Source organism: Spinacia oleracea, chromosome 5 (assembly GCF_020520425.1).
Source record: "Spinacia oleracea cultivar Varoflay chromosome 5, BTI_SOV_V1, whole genome shotgun sequence".
NCBI lineage: Eukaryota > Viridiplantae > Streptophyta > Magnoliopsida > Caryophyllales > Amaranthaceae > Spinacia > Spinacia oleracea.
The window spans coordinates 8,187,924-8,206,849 of NC_079491.1; the positions used below are offsets into that span (position 1 = coordinate 8,187,924).

Consider the following 18,926-nt stretch of genomic DNA (forward strand, 5'->3'; position numbering starts at 1 on the left):
AATACAATCTTATTTTCTGAACTTATTAGAACTTATCAAAACTTATGTTGGTTATGACACTTTATTTCCTGAATTTATCTTATCTGAGCTTTATCTAAACTCATTTTTTATGAAATAAGTGGAAATGAGATGAATGGAATATAACCTTAAATAACTCATTATCAACTTTCATAATCGCCTATTAAACTAAAAACAAAAAGAAACATAGAAATTCTATCTATAATCAAAATTATCATAGGAAATGCGACAATGATTTTTCGGATATCGTAAAAAATACAATTATAGTACTCGTTTGACTATAAACTTTGGAGGTAGGGACTATGGACTAGGCTGGGAGTAAGGAAAGTACTCCGTAGCAGATCTTAGGTTTGCTATCACACTCATTAGTCATTCGTTAATCATGCAATTTAGTTTAAGAAAATGTGACCCACCTAATTAGTAATTACCACTAAATAACAATTAATTAAGAAAAAAGGAGCTAAAAAGCAATAAAGTACACATGCTCTAGTCTAGACTCTAGTTATCTAGTGCCTACTAATTATAGTTCATGTGGACGAGGGCTTGATTAATTAGGAAATGACCTAATCCTAATTAATAGGCTATTTGGCGCAAAAAATAGGCTATAGCTACATATAGGTTATACCTAAAACTGACCGAGTCAAACATCTACTTCTCCTTCTCCACAGTCCACACCCTATGACATGCATCTAGCAATATAGCTAGGTTATTCAGAATATTACAGTAGATCATTTCATTACTCCTTCACGGACAGAGGAAGTAAAAATCCCATGCTGTGATGTATCACCAAAAACATAACACCAACAAAGAGACAAAATAGAGAAAAGACAAAACTGCTTGCTGTCATATTTTTTTGGACCGATTATGGATCGAACAAATGATGTAATGGTACAAAAAATGAAATGAAATGGTATTTTTTAAGTAAGAATGACATTTTGTAAAAAAACAAATGGTGTTTTGTTAAAAAATGGTACTTGTTTTTTAAAGAATGGTACATTTTAAAAGAAAATGGTACTTGTTTTTTAAAGAATGGTACATTGTAAAAGAGAAATTGTAGTTCATGTCACTTTCTCTCTCCTCTTTTTCTGTCATTCTCTTCTCTTTTATTTATTAATTTTGTCCTTTTCCTATTGTCCTACTCATTTTGTCATATTCCTAATTTGTTTGATGTTGGTGTAAATTTACGAAAATACCCCTGTGAGGTATTATGAAATACCTCACAGGCTGCCGCTACGCCAACCTCTTCACGGACATGGGATGAACATGCTCTTGCTTTAGTGGTTCCTCCTTCAGTAGTTCAAGTCATCAAAGGTATTCCATTACCTATTACGAACTTATTAGATCAACCATGTTGGGGTCTTTCTAGTAACGGAAATTTTACAGTTAAATCGGCCACTTGGTTAGCTCATAATGCTATTCCTCATGTTAAATGGGAATACCACTGGATTTGGAAGCTAGATATTTCCCCTAAGTTAAAAACTTTTTTATGGCAACTTTTGCACAATGGTCTACCTACAAGAGATAACCTAGTATATAGAAGTATTGACATTCCTATTAGTTGCCCTTTCTGCGGCTCTCAAAATGAAACTCAAGATCACCTCTTTCTCCGTTGCCCCAATCCGTTGGCTAGGTACGCACCTTCAAGAAACTTCTATTTTTTCTTTTTTCCGAAATATACGCAATAATGTCAGTCTCCCAATTACGAAAATAATTACTTCCTTCCGGAGCATTTGGAAAATGCGAAATGCAGTTATTTTTAAAAACGCCTCATTCTCAGCTATAGGACTCTATACTAGAGCTTTTAAGATTTTTAACGAATGGAAAACTCGCACTTGTTTCGACTCTTTGAATTCACGCTCAATAAACAGTACTCCTAAAAGTTCTTATCGTTCTATCCAAGTTTCTTGGATGCCACCTGCCATAGGAACATTCAAACTTAACTTTGACGGCCCTGTTCGCCAGTTCGCCACAACTTAGCTGCAGCAGGTGTTGTAATTAGAGACCATCTTGGAAACAATATTGCTAGTCGCACTACAAGAATTTGTATCTTTAACGACAACCTAATTACGACGGGTCAAAAATCCCGTCGTAAAAGCCTTTTGCGACGGGGCTAACAACCAAACAATGACGGGGATAACCGTCGCAAATGTCTTTTACGACGGGTTTACGACAAATTTATGACGGGATTTCTATTAACGACGGTCCCCTTTTATGACGGGTTCGCGACAGGAAATCCCGTCGTTAATCAACGATTATTGGCCTTTCGCGACGGGATTTCCCGTCGTTAATAGTACCATTTCTTGTAGTGTCGGTCTTTCAATCTGGGGGCTACTCCCCCTTTTCTTGCAGAAGCTATTGCACTTCGCAATGGATTACTACTGGCAATAGAAAACAATATTCGACATATTCTCATTGAGGGATATAATTTACTTATAATTCAGATTTTGCAACAAAGAGCTCTGTGTCCATGGAAAATACAACTGTTTATGGATGACATAAAACATCTGCTCTTTAATTTCGATACCCATAATTCGAGACATGTGTATCGAGAAGCTAACCGCACTGCTGATTACGTAGCATCCATTGGTCATCACATTAATAGTCAATTAGATATTGATCCTTTTGTAGACAATAAATTTTCTTATTTTCTTACCTTAGATAAGTTAGGATATAGTCTTGAGAGAAGACTATCCTAACTTCTGTATACCTTTCCTTTACAAAAAAAAAAAGCTAGGTTATTCACAAGCAATCATGCTCTACTGGTCGAACTTACAATCTTAATTGATACTTATTCTCCACTTCTCGCTGAAGCAATGGCTATTCGTAATGGTCTTTTGTTAGCCATTGAAAATAATGTTCATCGTGTTTATATCTAAGGTGATAATTTATTGATCATTAATATTTTGCAGGGTCAAGTTCAGTGTCCGTGGAAGATTCAAGTGCTGATGAAAGATGTCAAACAACTTTTGAATCATTTTTCTAGTTTTTCTTCTCGCCATATCTATCGAGAAGCAAATCGTGCATCAGATTATGTTGTCGCTTTAGGTCATCACATCCAGACTCATCAAGACATTGATCCATAGTTCCATACACAAATGGTCAATTTTTTCGGTATAGTCTTGAGAGAAGACTATCATAACTTTATTGTATCTTTTCAATAATAAAAAAAATTCATGCTTTACTAGTGATAAATGAACTACTTAAGATTAAATCTCGTCTATATAAATTATAATTGGTCATGGTTGGTGATTAACAGTTAAATTAGTTGGTTTAACTAGCTGTTAGCTAGTAATATTAGCTGGTTTGACTAACTGTCTAAAGTAGCCGCTTATATAAAGGGTTTGTCTGTACATTTAGATAATATTAGGACACAGTGCTAACATTGAGTTACAATATGTCTATCTAAAATAAAAAAAATATTTGAGTTTGGGCCCCGACCCGTCGATCAGGACAAATTTGTCATTTTACACCTATTTCTTCAAACCTCTAATGCAAAAAGCTTCTATATTGAGATTCTTTTCTAGAATTTTCATCTCAAAACTTTCTTTCAAACATCTCATAACCATACATTTCTATTAACTTGTTAAAATGATCAAATCATTCACTTAAAAATACCTCTTTTTCTTCTAACCTCTCATCACTAAACACCCCAATATTTTTTCTTTAAAAACGGCTCTTCGTACATCACAAGACTGAAAGTAGATAATTGTAATGTAAGGAAGTGTTATAAGCGTAGGGGTACATAAAATTAGTGTCAGTGAAATATTAATTAGGATATGCAGGTAAGAGTGTCTGACAGCTGAGCTGGGTAAGCTCAAGCAATTGGTTGATCTGTATAATTTTTGTTTTTACAAGGCCCAACAACCAATTGGCAATGCATAAAGACACAAATGACATGGTCCCTTTTCTTAATTAAGTCAAATAATTAACACTAACAAGTCTCACAAAGTATGCCAATTGTACGAATACACAACACAAAATATATTATTCAAACAATAATCTATTAATATAGGAGTAGTACATTATCATGATTACGATATTGTTTAATAACCATAATATTCTTATTCATATTCATATAATCTTATTCATATTCATACTCATACTAATTGAATTATATTATAAGCTTCAGATATGTATGCTCCGATTTCCACTATCTATACTAATATATTGAAGACGTTTCTATGCAAATATGTTATGCCACGTGACGCTTTCGATTCTCTTTCAATTTGACACATGTCATTCCATATTATTCACATATAATAACCCAAAACTTCATGATTTGTACACTAATAACTTATCCGGTTGGCTATATCATGTTACAAGCTATATTTTGCAACAAAAAATTATAAATGACAACAGAATAAAGAACAATTATTTTAATAAAAAAAATGATAGTTATTTTTTGCAAAATTCATAGTTATACTTATACAACTATACAAGTAATTACTCAGGACACCGCCTCCGCACAAAAACTAGTGTAGTCCTTAGTTCTAGTGAATTTTTCACAGATAAAAAAACTACTTTATATTCCCTCCGTCTCTTTTGGTTTTTTACGTTTTCCTTTTTGGGTATTTCAAAATGTTCTTTACATTTCCTTTTATATTATCACATAAATTAAATGACTTATTATTCTATCAAAATTTGTGTCCAATTATTATTTTAACCAATTAAATTCACCGGGACATTAAAAATTTCACACTTTTCCATTGAGACATTAAATTTTTCTCATTTCCCAATATCAGAATTTTGATAAAAGTGAAAACATTATAAATAAACGTAATTTATCTTGTTTAAATAAAAAAAATCGAGGAATCCCGATGCAAATTAATTAATCGTTAAAACGCGTGAAAAATACAAAACGTAAAAAACAAAAAGAGACGGAGGGAGTACGTAATAGCCGTAGAAGTCAATATAAGAAGTAGCTGAGGAGTAATCACTTAATTATGTTCCTATTTTAAAATAACACGGAGTTTAAAAACCAGGGGAGTCCAATAAATCGATGTATGAAACCCTGATTAAGGTTGCCTATGTAAACAGAGGCGGAGATAGGGGGGCGGCCCCCCCCCCAACAATTTTAAAAAAGACTAATATATAGTAATAAATACTAAAATATATCACTAAATGCTACTTGCCTTAGTGGTTATTTCTGGTTTAATATCACATTTATACTTGTTAATCTAGGATTCAAATCCTTATACCATACCTTTTCTTTTTAGTTTTAATTTTTTTTCCTCGCCATCCCTTATTTTTAGTTCCATTTTTTTTCTCGCCCCCCAATGTTGAAATGTTGAATTCCTGGCTCCGCCACTGTATGTATATGGTTAACGCATTAATTAATTTAGGAGTGAAGGACAAAATCACTCGTTAACCGATAATGAACAAAAGGAATGAACAAAAAATTCCATATTGGTGTCTGGAAAGTAATCCGTAGAAACTAAAACTCTAGAAGGGTATCCAAGAGGAATTAAAGAAAAAAAAAACAGGCGTTCAAAAGTTTAATTTAGAGTGATTTTAATCATTTTATAGGTTTGGTGAAATAGATTCATAGAATCATATCCCTCTTTAGTCTTTATGTACACAAGTATATTGCTAAAGTAGAATGCTAAAGGGTAATTAACAAGATCGATCGGAAAAGATTCTTCTACGGCATTCTTTTACCACATCACCATACAAATGACTTTATGCTCCCTAAATTCCCAATACAAATGAATTTGATTCTTACTCTCTCGAATTATGCATAAGTAAAAGTTATAAAAAAATTGATATTTAAAAGGTATGTGCCGATACGAATTGAACAAGATCCTATATGATCACATATTTTTCTTACGTATATGTTACAAAAGATGGTTAAATGCACAATATAAATAGCGTAAAAGTCAAAATAAAGCGATATTTGTGGAACAGAGGACATAATATAGTTTTGTTTAGGGTTTTTATAACGAGTGTTCAAGGATACTTGTTTAAACGTCGGCTAATATGTAACCATTTTAGCAATTTATCTATTGTGCATGTTATCATAAGAATCAAAACTCCAACATCATTTTCAGTCAAATTTGTACGGAGTATATGGTAACAAATTGTAACAATGATCACGAATGTATATTTTTTTTGGTTTTTTGGCTGCGAATGATTTGGGTGCGAATGAGCCACAAGGACAATTAAATTACAAATTGAGACGTGAGGATTCGAATCTGAGACCTATTATACACATGACCTCAGTTTTAACAACTAGATCAAGACCTCATTGTATCATGAATATATATTTGTATATGTGATTGTTTTTCCAATTGTTTTTTGACAACGTTTATGATGATACTTCTCCCGCCTACGAGTATGTGTTCACCGTCAGTATATTTTCAATCGATCTTTGCCCATCTCTACTCTAGACATATACGAAGTACTACGTAGTTATTAGTTGTAATTATGCATATTCATGGAAAAGACTTATATTTGGGGCATTTGGAATATAGTTGCATTGTTTATGGACATTGACATATTATCCGTGCCTTTCCTTGCTTATCCACATTATCTCATTGCAAATTTGCACGTAAAGATTTTTATTTAATTATTTAATTTTTTTTATGCGATTGAGACACAAGCTAGAGAAATACAAATTATAAATGGAGTTAGAGATACGAACCTGAGACCCTCCCACTATGACAAAACCTCATTGGTATGAACTTTATTAATATACCTAAAACGAAATAAAGTATGTTACGTAATGCATCTGTTATATATACGAGAAATCTACTACGAAGTATGTACGATAAAAGTTTGCATGAGAGTAATCACCTAGAAACAAAATCTAAAACATCTGATAACATCGTTGTTGGTAGAACGTAACATTATATCATATATGTTGGGAAAATACTAGGTAGAATTAGAACAATTAAAAAGCAAGAAAAATAAAGTTTGGAAATGACGCATGAAATGAAGAAAGCAAAGAAGGAAGCAGCCATTTGGTATAGTGGGAGATTGTCAAACAAATAAAGGAAGATGCAAATTTACATTAACAAAAACGAAAAAGCTAAATGTACAAGACAAACGTACAGGAGAAAACGACGTCGTGTCTTCCAATGAAGTAAGACGACAATGTCCTATGTTATTTTGTCTTCCACTCTTACAAAGCTCATCCTACATCGGTGTAAAAGACATTTATATGTTAAATCATGTTTAAGTGTGTGCTTAATCATATTATTGAAACTTTTTTCTATAGTTATTTATTCTATTTTGAACTTATTTTTATTTTTATTATGAATATGTATTACGCAAATTTGACGGATTTTTAGGCAAAATCCATCATAAGATAAAAGAACTACTTCCTCCGTTCCACAATAGATGCATCATTTCTCATTTGCGCACTATTCATCAATGAACTTTGACAACCTTTTTTTCACTGTTTTGTAAGAAAAAACATATTCAAGTGAAATCTTGTTAAATTCGTATTAATGCAAGGATTCCAAATATCAACTTCATATAATTTTTACTTATACGCATTTAGAGATATTAATGTTCAAATAAGCGCGTTGACATACGTGCAATAGGAAATGATGCATCTATTGTGGAACGGAGGAAGTACATAGTACAGATTACTTGTAAAACATTTGGGTTTTAAAGGTACGGAACAGTAAAAGTTCTTATATAATATTTGATGTTTTTAGTGGAGGAAGTGTCACGGAAAGAAAATGTTAAGCCCAAGATTATCTCAATAAGAAACTATAGGTAGAGACAACTTTTTTCCTTCTTAATTATAAATGTTCATTTAGAATATAATTTCATAAAAATGTGTTTAATGCTTATCCATAACCCAAACAACCCCTTTTAAAATAAGGTAATGAAAGTGGTTGATTGATTATTATAAACTATGAGTACTTCATATTTTGAAATGTTTAGATATCAATGTGTATCTACTATCTAGCATAATCTAGCAAGCCGATCCATGTTAAAAAATAGGTCTTTTATGAGACTATCACATATATAAATGTTGATGTCAGCATTAAAGCTACAACTATTTGATTAGAAAGTATAATTTATACTACGTAATATATACAATATCATAACTATTATATTTGATCACAATGTATATTTATTTGATAAGAAGTTGGTTTTGTACATAAAACCTTTATAAATAAGTTTTTATATACCAGAAATGGACATATGTATGCAAATTGATTGATTGGGTTATCTTGATTTTGAATCTTACGCATCCAATTCATTCTAATTTGATAATAACATTAGATTATTGAGTAGGTCATGAAATTATGAGACAAGCCAATTAGATGGAAAGGACAATTGTGAACGTGTGAGGATAATAGGGGTTTCTCACATGCGACAACACACTTATGATGAACTACACACTTTGAGGGGAAGCTCAGTGGTGGCGTGTGTGACTTCAGATGGGTCCTAAGTCCTAACACATTGCAAACATCATATTTTTTTCACGCTTGTCAAAATGATTTTCGGTTGTTAAACCATATCAAAAATTTCTTGAAGCTCGATCTCTCCACCGGATGAACCATATCTAATAAAGATGCTTCCAGGCCGTCCAATCGAGGTGCGTACGAATCTCCAGTCGAGGGTAGTTTACTTACTTAGCCTTACGAGCGTTCTTTCTATCTACTATTATCTAAAAATAATCAAGTTATTAATGACTAGATCAAGGATCAAGGGAGATCTCGTCTTGCTACGTTCTCTTCGTCTTATTTTTATCTTTATCGGCACGTCTTCTGTGAGACCAGTCACACCATCAACTTGATGGTGTGACGAGCACGAAACCAATAGGGTACTTCCCTTAAAACTATATAAAAAAAAGTAATAGATCTAAATTATAGAAGTAACGTACCTAAACTAAAAAAGTAACTCCTCTAAAATTATAATAAAAAAGTAACATGTGTAAACTATAGAAGTAACATACCTGAATTAAAAATGTACCTCCCCTAAAACTATTCCGTATAAAAAAAAGTAACATGTCTAAACTTATAGAAGTAACATACTTAAACTAAAAAAGTATCTCATCTAAAATTATAAAAAAAAGTAACATGTCTAAACTATAGAAGTAACATACCTAAACTAAAAAAAATACCTCCTCTAAAATTATTAAAAAAAAGTAACATGTCTAAACTCTAGAAGTAACATACCTAAACTAAGAAGGTATCTCCCCTAAAACTACTCCGTATAAAAAAAGTAACATGTATAAACTATAGAAATAACATACCTAAACTAAAAAAAGTACTTCCTCTAAAATTATATATATAAAAAAAGTAACATGTCTAAACTATTGAAGTAACATACCTAAACTAAGAAGGTATCTCCCCTAAAACTACTCCGTATAAAAAAAGTAACATGTATAAACTATAGAAGTAACATATCTAAACTAAAAATACTTCCTCTAAAATTAAAAAAAAAAAAGTAACATGTCTAAACACTGCCGCTCCTCCTCTTTTTTCTCTCCTTTTTCTCTCTTCCTCTTTCAAAACCCTAATTTTCTAAGGGCTACCACCAACCATTAGGTTGATGGCAATCCCTCTTTTTCTTGTTTTTTCATAGCTTTTGACTTCATGTTCGAAATAAAAACTCCATTCTCTCCCTATTGGAGAGTTTTTTTACCCATTCATTGGGTTATCTATATCCATTTATTGAGTTTTATCTCTCTCCTTGTGAGAGCTTGGGGCCATGTTTTTAATTTCGCAGAAAAAGTTGATTTATTGATGAAGATTTGTGCGGGATTACAACGGAAGTCATTCTTACGTCTACAATCAATTGAATCGGATTTAATTCAATACCAAAGCTACAACAGATCGAAAGACCCCCTCGTTGAAGGCTGTATTAAACAGCGATGTGAAAGAGGGTATTCATCATTGTCAGATCTCATCTACAACGATCGTGGTTTTGACGGATTAGAATTTTATTTGATCCAAATTGTTTTGTATTTGTTAGTTTTGATTTCTATTGTAGATGTCTTATGACTATTTTATCAATGAACTCATTTATACCTTCAAAAAAAAAAAAGGTAACATGTCTAAACTATAGAAGTAACAAACCTAAACTAAGAAGGTATATCCCCTAAAACTACTCCGTATAAAAAAAGTAACATGTATAAACCGTAGAAGTAGCATACCTAAACTAAAAAAAATACTTCCTCTAAAATTAAAAAAAAAAAATAACATGTCTAAACTATAGAAGTAACATACCTAAACTAAGAAGGTATCTCCCCTGAAACTACTCCGTATAAAAAAAGTACATGTATAAACTATAGAAGTAACATACCTAAACTAAAAAAAGTACCTCCTCTAAAATTATATAAAAAAAAGTAACATGCCTAAACTATAGAAGTAGCATACCTAAATTCGCAAGTGTAAACTGGTCTCACCATCAACTGATGGTGAGATCAGTCTCATATAAGAATTTGGGTATTTTTATTGTTTACTCTGTATTATTGATTTTATCTTACAATTAAACTACTCCCTTTGTCCCTAAATACACGCACCGGTTTGACTTTTTGAACTATTCACATAATTCACTTTGACCCTATTTTATTTCTAGTATACGAAAACAAAAGTTAGCATATAATATATTGTTGGCTTCATCTTAACATATATTTTCAAAATATTAATATTTCATAAGTTTTTATAATATGTAGTTAAAGATATTGGTGGTCAAAGTTGTGCATTTGCAAGCGTGTCGACTCGAACCGGTGCGAGTATTCTGGGACAGAGGGAGTATATAGGAAAATTTCATATTAGAGTAAGATCAAATTTTACCAGAAAAATAAAAAACACTCACATAAAATATTCAGATCAGGAAATTTTAGCCCAGATTAAAAAGAATCGGGCCAACAAACTAGAAAAATTAGACCAAACCAGATAAAGAGAACATAGCCCAATATATGAGAGTTGTTCCAAATTAAAAGATATGTTTTCGTATTGAAGTTGACTAATCTAAGAGAAATACTATTCATTCCACTTGAGTCCCGACTTGATTCATATTCAGATAGTCGAGTTAAATATATAAACATTAGATAAAAGAGTCGCCTACAACCTCGATCATCACTTGTTCTTTCTTAGGATCCTCTTTAACTTAGAAATCCTTTTGTGCCTCTTTGCCATGCTTCTATAACTTTCCTAATTAAAGCTGAAACAAATAGGGCCAAAAATGTTGTGTTATATTTGAGATATTTTAAACCAAATGATGATTATGTCAAATTTTGTCTTAATTAGGTTTCAACATCAAGATTACATTGCAAAGTTGACTTTAAGCACATAAACCTTTCTTCAATAACAACTACCCCTACATGCATAACAAAGGACATGACGCAATTCAAGATTACAATTAATACAAGCTCCCATCTTTTCCATACTCATGTAAATGACCTAGAGGGAGCTATGAAATGTTTTGTTACACTTCCTCCGTTCCTCGTATTTGTTATTCCTATGTATTTTTCCTTTCGAAAAAATTGGTACTCCTTAATATTGTAGGGTTAAGCACGTGCAGTTGGAAATCTTAGATCTCGGTCAGGATCAGAGCAGTCGTTCATGCGAATACTGGAATTTCTGTAGGCAAGCAGCTCCCCTCATTTTGTGGATAGTAGAACTTCCTATGCTCATATCAGCTAAACATCTGTACTGCGTAGTTTTTACATCATAGGATATTAGAATTCGCATGAATTAGAATATCAGCCAAACAACACCGGCCCAACAACCACGAGTTTTTCATGATTATCTACGAGGTAACCAACTAACCATACAAGAATCATTAAAAACCTAAAGATTAGAGGAGCCAAGGAAGACTGAAGGAGCCAAAAGAAGACTAATTAACGTGATACTCTAAACAACAATAATGTGTCTAACTGAAATTTTCTTGATTTGCATGTAAAAATTAAACAAAAAATAATTAATTATCAGTAAAATTTTATTAACCCAATAAGATTAGATATTATTAGCATCAAAATACTGCATCCCAGTCACGTGACAATCACTACCACCACCACAATGCACTAATAACGGACCCAAGGTTTTGCCTTTTACCCAAACTTTTATGATAAAATTCTGAAGAATCTTTCCATGTAATCAACCTGAATTAACCAGTATAACTTACCCTAAATAGTAAGCTTTAGCTCTGATTATAAACATTCCAGATGATCTGATCCCATCTTTCTGTCCTTAATTAAGTATTTTTACAGCTCACTGATCTTATTCACATGGGACTAGGGGTACACCTGTAATTATACCCTACCATAACTTCAAAGTGATAAAAATAAACAGTTATATGATGTTGTCATACTTATATACAACTCGTTTTGCGTGCATCATATGCGCCAATCACCAGTTCACCACAGCATAGTTCGTATCCATTGCGTCTCAGATTACTTGCTTCATTTCTGTTTCTGGGTATCTAAAAGTAGGGGTGGTCAAAATTTAGGCAGGGCCGGACTTCAACACAAAAAACTTATGACCAAACCATAAATTTGGTACGGGTTTTATGTGCCAAAATGGGTTTTTTGGGTTTTTCGGGCCGGGTTTGGTAAAAATTGTATTTAAGGTTGCCCAAACCGCCCAAACCAGCACTTTTTTCAGATTGGGCCGAGTCAGGCCAACAGGGCGGCCTATAGTTGATCAGGCCTACCTCAAAGTATTTGCCTAAAAAGAAGGATGGTTTTTTACCACTTATTTTTTCTGAACTCTACTATTTTTATCGAAATAAACAAAAGAGCGTACACCAGGTGCACCGTGCAAATGGGATTTTGCAATATTATTACTTTATTAGTAGTATTAAGTATTAACACATGGGTCAAGTCTTGTAATTAGTAAAAAAACAGCTGGGCATGCATTAACTTCTGAATTACTACTAAAAACTCTTGGTGGGTGCTGACTATAAAGAGAGGAGGAGAGAGAGAGCAAGGGGAAAGAAGAAGTGGGTACTTACAGAAAAAAATAGCCTGCCTTGTTTCTGGTCTTTTGAAACTCTCTGAACCAGGAGGAGAGAGAAACAGAGAAAGATGGGAAATTGCCAAGCCATAGATGCAGCAACACTAGTAATCCAACACCCAAGTGGTAAGGTTGATAAACTATACTGGTCTGTTCCTGCAAGTGAAATCATGAAGATGAACCCTGGTCATTATGTTGCTCTTCTTATCACCACCACCATCTGCCACACCACAAACAACACCACCACCACCAACAACAACAACACCAACAACAACAAAAACAACAACCAGAAAAACAACAACAACAGCCAGAAAAACAGCAGCAAAGGCAGTGACAACAAAAACAACAGTCAGAAAAACAGCAGCAAAGGCAGTGACAACAAAAACAGCACCACCGGCACAGCCACCGGAGATGGGCGGAATACGGTGCGGATAACTCGAGTTAAGCTGCTTCGGCCAACGGAAACTTTGGCTTTGGGTCATGTTTATAGGCTAATCAGCACTCAAGGTTTGTTGTTAAGTTTTTTTCTGCTTACTTTTTATGTCAGATTGGTGTATTAAGGAAAACATGTTGATATTTTGTGTTTTGTTGGGATTTTTACAGAAGTTATGAAGGGTTTGGTGGCAAAGAAACAGGCAAAGATGAGGAAGAATGGTATAGAATTAACAGACTCAGAAGGACTCAAAGAAGCTGAGAAATTAGCTAAAAGATCTCAGCAAGAAAAGACTCATCAGGTAATTAATTAGTCCATTCCATTTTTCTTTTTTAAGTTTTGCAGTCTAAAAAATATAATTAATGGCAAATAATTGTTCATAAACACTAAAAGGAAATTCAAAATTTATGATGTACAGTAGTTGACTTTGTCCTTTCCAATTTTCCCGAGGTTAGAAGAAACAAAATAACTTGAATTAATTCAGACATCATGAATATTATTTTGCTGGAGTTTCAGAGATAAGTCATATCAGCCAAAACCCATTATCTCCATGTCCTGGTTCCCCTGTTCATTTAAGCAGTGAACAGAATCAATCAAGGAATCCCATTTTTAAATTATTCACCAGCATTTTTCTAGACGAAAAACAACAGTTTTGGGACCTAAATCTTGCATCCTTGATTTATATTCTTATCTAAAATTAAATTATAATTTTCAGGTTAGTAGACATGGACATCGATCCAGAACACCATCAGCTTCAAATGGAGGAACAGCAAAACCAAAAAACTGGCAGCCATCCCTGCACAGCATTTCTGAAGCTGCAAGCTGATATTCTGGTATCAATAATTTCACATTTTCAACTAGGAAGAGAAACAGAGGATCAAGTCTCCATCATCCCATAAAAACACGAAAAATCGAAACGTTTAGAAGGTTCGAGTTTGGGAGGTTTAGTGAAGAACAAACCCGGGTCTTGAAGACGACGCCGACCCGAGTCATGCAGAAAAACTGTACATATTTGACAGAGGAAAAATGCAATTGACAATGTTGTATCAGAAGTTGATCCTTGTTTCTCATAATTAATTAGGCTTTAATTCCCATGACAAATTTTCAACAATGGTAGGGGATAAATAATGAATTAGTTGTTAATTATCTTTGATTTTTATTTTATTTTTGTCAAAAGAATAAAAATGTTGAAAAAAAGAGGAGAATTTGGTAAAGGATGCATAGTCGCTTTCCTCACACAAACCATGCTCCACAACTTGAAACACAAAATTAGCAAAATGGGGTGTGCGTAAAGTATGGACCATCTTAAAAGTGAGACAGAAGCAAAGGAAATGGAATCAGGGCATCCCTAAAGAAGAAAACAGGAAATAAGGAACTTGCAGAGCTTAATTATTTGGTAGCAATGAACATCCTTCCAGTTTTTCTTGCTTTTTTTTTTTATTGAGTTTGGTACATGAATAAACAATTACCAAAATTTTGGCTAATTTGAACCTAAAATAAGCAACTCCTGGTTTTTTATTTTGCGTAAATTAATATTTCACCCGTTTCTAAATAGTTGACCATATTGACTTTCCGTTTCAAAAAAGTAAGAGTATAAATCTGTGTGATACTCCGTACACTTAAAACGAGTAATGGGGAATTGATTTTGGCACTCCTTCTCCGGTTGCTCAAGTGCAGAAAATTCAGTTTAAAAGCTAATTTTCAGTGATCTTAATTTCAACAAAGAATCATAGGAAAAAAGTCTGCAAGTATCACTTCATTCTGTTTACTTTAATTTCCTAGCATTAAAACTTACCTAAAACTATTTAAACTCTTATCTGAACTTAAATTTAATTGAGATATAAATTTGATAGCTCAATTTTAACTTATTAGGCTTCACCTGGAGTTAATTTTTCCTTAAAGTTAAAGTTTTTAAGGTCAAAAGACAAGGCCTATCTCCTAAGCAGCCTTATTTTACTGGGTAGAGTAACTTTTTCTTTTCTTTTTCTTAATTGGTTAAAGCTTAAAAGTGAAACCATTTTTTCTGGGTGCAAAATGGCACATACAAAGCTACTCTAGGGGTTCATTCTGGTATCAGGAAGCATATTAGGGCTCCTTTACATCAGAATATCAACAGTGGTGAACTTATCTTAATGCTTTCCTCTGTCTGGTTTTAGTCGTCGCCTTCACCTATGTTACTCGGAATCTTAATTTCACATTTTCACGTCAAGTATCCATTCAGATTCTCAATAATTCAACATGGATTTGGACACCTAGGCTCTTTATTTTAAGCTAAAATCTTGAATTATTTATACGAGCCGAATACTTGATTTTTACCTAAGTCCGAGTAACATGATGCAATACAAAAGAAATTAAAATAAAGACAAAACTGTGGTTTATGATTCTCCTAGCAACTTGTAAATTCTATTTACAAATACATTTCAGACGTCTGTAAGAATTATCCTACATTCCCAGCATTATATTGTTAACATCAAGCTAATACCAGATGCAACTCCAAGTATAAAATTCAGGAATACGCACTAAATCCGAATCAGAATAAACTTGGTTTAGGTTTTATAAAGGGGAAATCTAAACAGATTAATAAGATATCATCTAGATAAACTAAGAGATTCTAAATTAAGAATATTATGCAAATTAAGAATATTATGTACATTTTTTGACTTCTAAACAGCCATCATAACCGAATTCATAACGTTCAAGTCGTTACTTCTCTCACTGTTTTCGGTTTTTCCGGGGTCTCTAAAGCTAAAAAAAAGCGTAGCTTTACTTTGGCTTTCTGCTGTGGGTTAACAAAAATGCATCGCTTTAGAAAGGACAACCACAACCAGCTAATTTGAAACACTTTGTAAGCATGAACAATTAGGTGCATAATGGTTGATTACTTTAAGAGCTAGCCCACAGCAGATAAACAAAAAATCCTAGATGTGGGCCAATTAATCTTATTCCATTACAAAAACCATATCTTTGTGAGTTATCATATAAAAATTTGTCCCTATACTCTAGGAAGAATATATGTATTAATAAGAGCATATAAATGATTATCAGCTGACTAAAAATTGCAATCATTGATGTTAACAAGCATGATATGAAGTTGATGACCATGCACATGCAATCATAGCTAGGAATCTTTGCTTTTCTTTACCTGATTGATGAGCGTGGCTCAATGGTGTTCACGCCTTCAAATTTGGTCAAACACATCTCCGGTTAGCTCGGTCCTAGTTCCGCTGAAAAGGGTTTGTTTGTAATGAGTATGCCACTCCAAAATGCTTCAAAAGTTATAAACTTTGTAGATTATGCAATGATCTCATATTATGGGCATTGACTAATGACTACCAATAGTCATTACAAGAGCATTTCCCATGTTTAAAGGCGTGGAAACGAGACCGGTCTCTAACAATGATTTCTCGGTAAAAAACAAGAGATATTGCCTTCAAAGCTAAGTGACAATCCTCACAAGTCCTGAGGTTTTTCACTACTCTGATTATGGTCCCTGGTTTAGTACTCAGAAATCCAAACGCAATAGCTAACTTCTCGCTGTGCAACGAAACAGCTCGTTCTTTATCTTCCTCACTCAAGTCAAATGTGACCTGGGTTGTGTTAATGATATACCCTACAAGCTTTGCCTTATCTAAAATTTCATCAAGTTTTTCTCGAATCTCCAAAATTCTGGGATGTAGTTGATCATCCACACGGAATTCATGTGTAACACCATCTACCTCAATCCAACTGCAACCAAGTTCTGATGTATTCCTTTTCCCACCACCCATTTGCTTCCTCATTGAAACAACACTATCCCATTTACCCATATAAGCATATAAACTTGACAGCAAAACATGGCCACTTGAACCAAGTTGTCGAACATGGTTCAAAATCTGTTCTCCTAGACATAGGTTGCGATGAGTTCTGCATCCACTAAGCAAAGCTCTCCATATAGCAGCATCAGGTTTTACAGGCATGGTTTTAACAACATCAAACGCTCTCTCCAAATGGCCAGAACGAGCTAGACAATCGACATAACACCCATAATGTTCAATCGTTGGAACAATGGCTGAATTTTTTACCATATCATTGAAAATAGAGGTGCCTTCTTCTACTAGCCCTGAATGGCTACAACCATTCAACACTCCGAGCATGGTAATGTCATTTGGTTTAACACCCTCATCCAACATTTGGTAGAAAACCCTCATAGCATCCTTTCCATGACCATGAATTGACAACCCAGAAATCATGCTGGTGAAATTGTGAACATCTCGCTTTGAAATCGTGTTGAAGACTCGGATTGCACGGTCTATCCTCCCACATTTGGCATACATATCAATCAAAGCTGTGCTGATATTTGAAGTCTCTACAATATTGTTTCTTTCCATGTAATCATGAATCCAATTCCCTTGATCAAAAGCTCCCAAATTAGCACATGCTGATAAAGCACAAACAAGGGAGGCTTCATTAGGGTTCATGTTATTACTATCACTCAACATGGCTCGAAAATAATCCAGGGCTTCAATGTACCTTCCATTACTAACAAGACCCGAAATCATAACTACCCACGATACATCACTGCGAACTGGCATGGCATGAAAAATGTCACAAGCTTTATCAACATCCCCATGTTTTGCATATCCACCAAGGAGGCTAGTCCATGAGAAAACATCCCTCTTAGACATTTCATCAAACACCTTTTGTGCGTCGCCCAAATTGACGAAAACCGAATAGAATTTTATCAATGAATTACCAACAAACAAAACAGGCCCGAATCCAGATTTCATTACCATCCCATGAACAATCTCTCCATACAATGAAGAATCAAGATGCGAACACGAAGTAATTACAAATGTAAATGTATAATCATCAGGCAAAACCCTCAAAGATTCGTGATTCGAATTCGACAACATTCGACCCAAATACTTGATGGGTTCTAAACAATTTTGAAATTTGGAATGAGCCCTTATCATCAAATTCCATAACAAAGTTGGAGGTGGGGAATAAGAAGGGTAGTTATCAAACAAATAAATTGCAGAATTAAGACGATGAGAAGCGAGATAAGAATGGATTAGAGAGGAAATCAAATGAGGATTAGAGGAGAAAGATTGGGTAAGAATTTGGGAATGGATTTGCTTCAGGTGTGGAAGAGGAGGGCGTTGCTTTAGCAGCTGAGAAAATGTGGTAAAATTGGTTGGTTGGAAATTGGCGGGAATTTCAGTTGATAGAGCCAGAGACTGAGTTTTGTGAATTAGGGTTTTGGAGAGAGAGAATGTAAGGGCAGATATGCGCATCTTGAAAATGTTTGAGCATTTGGTAGTTTTCTGTGAAAAGTGATCTTAAAGCTTTCGTTTTCAGCGGGAAAAAAAGCAGAATATTGTTCAAAGCAGAAAAGTGATCTATTGTTATTTTAATATGAGCCTATGTTCTTTAAATACGTTAAATTGTTCTTTTCGGAGAAAAAAAATGTAATTACATAATTAAAATTTCCAAAATCAACGATTTAAACGAAATCGGCGTGTTATTAAATAATTTGGTTCATTAAAATCATCAAAATCATAAAAACACGATTA

The 18,926-nt window shown here is 33.7% G+C and overlaps 2 protein-coding genes and 1 long non-coding RNA gene across 3 annotated transcripts; 1 reads left to right on the forward strand and 2 right to left on the reverse strand.

Annotated features, from left to right (window-relative positions):
* Positions 1-11,219: 11,219 nt before the first annotated feature.
* LOC130460802 (uncharacterized) lies at positions 11,220-13,095 on the reverse strand. Its single transcript, XR_008920912.1, has 2 exons — positions 12,940-13,095; positions 11,220-11,639 (listed from the first exon to the last, which is right to left on the reverse strand). It is a non-coding gene; the product is annotated as an uncharacterized lncRNA (long non-coding RNA).
* On the forward strand, positions 12,815-14,520 carry LOC110788118 (uncharacterized). The gene is made up of 3 exons (XM_021992761.2): positions 12,815-13,448; positions 13,545-13,675; positions 14,090-14,520. Exons 1-3 carry the CDS (start codon positions 13,013-13,015, stop codon positions 14,198-14,200), a joined length of 678 nt encoding a protein of 225 aa, XP_021848453.2. The 5' UTR covers positions 12,815-13,012; the 3' UTR covers positions 14,201-14,520.
* A 1,445-nt stretch (positions 14,521-15,965) lies between these two features.
* LOC110788117 (pentatricopeptide repeat-containing protein At3g62890) lies at positions 15,966-18,798 on the reverse strand. Its single transcript, XM_021992760.2, has one exon. The coding sequence runs from the start codon at positions 18,645-18,647 to the stop codon at positions 16,704-16,706; it is 1,944 nt and encodes a 647-aa protein (XP_021848452.1). The 5' UTR covers positions 18,648-18,798; the 3' UTR covers positions 15,966-16,703.
* Between the last annotated feature and the right edge of the window lie 128 nt (positions 18,799-18,926).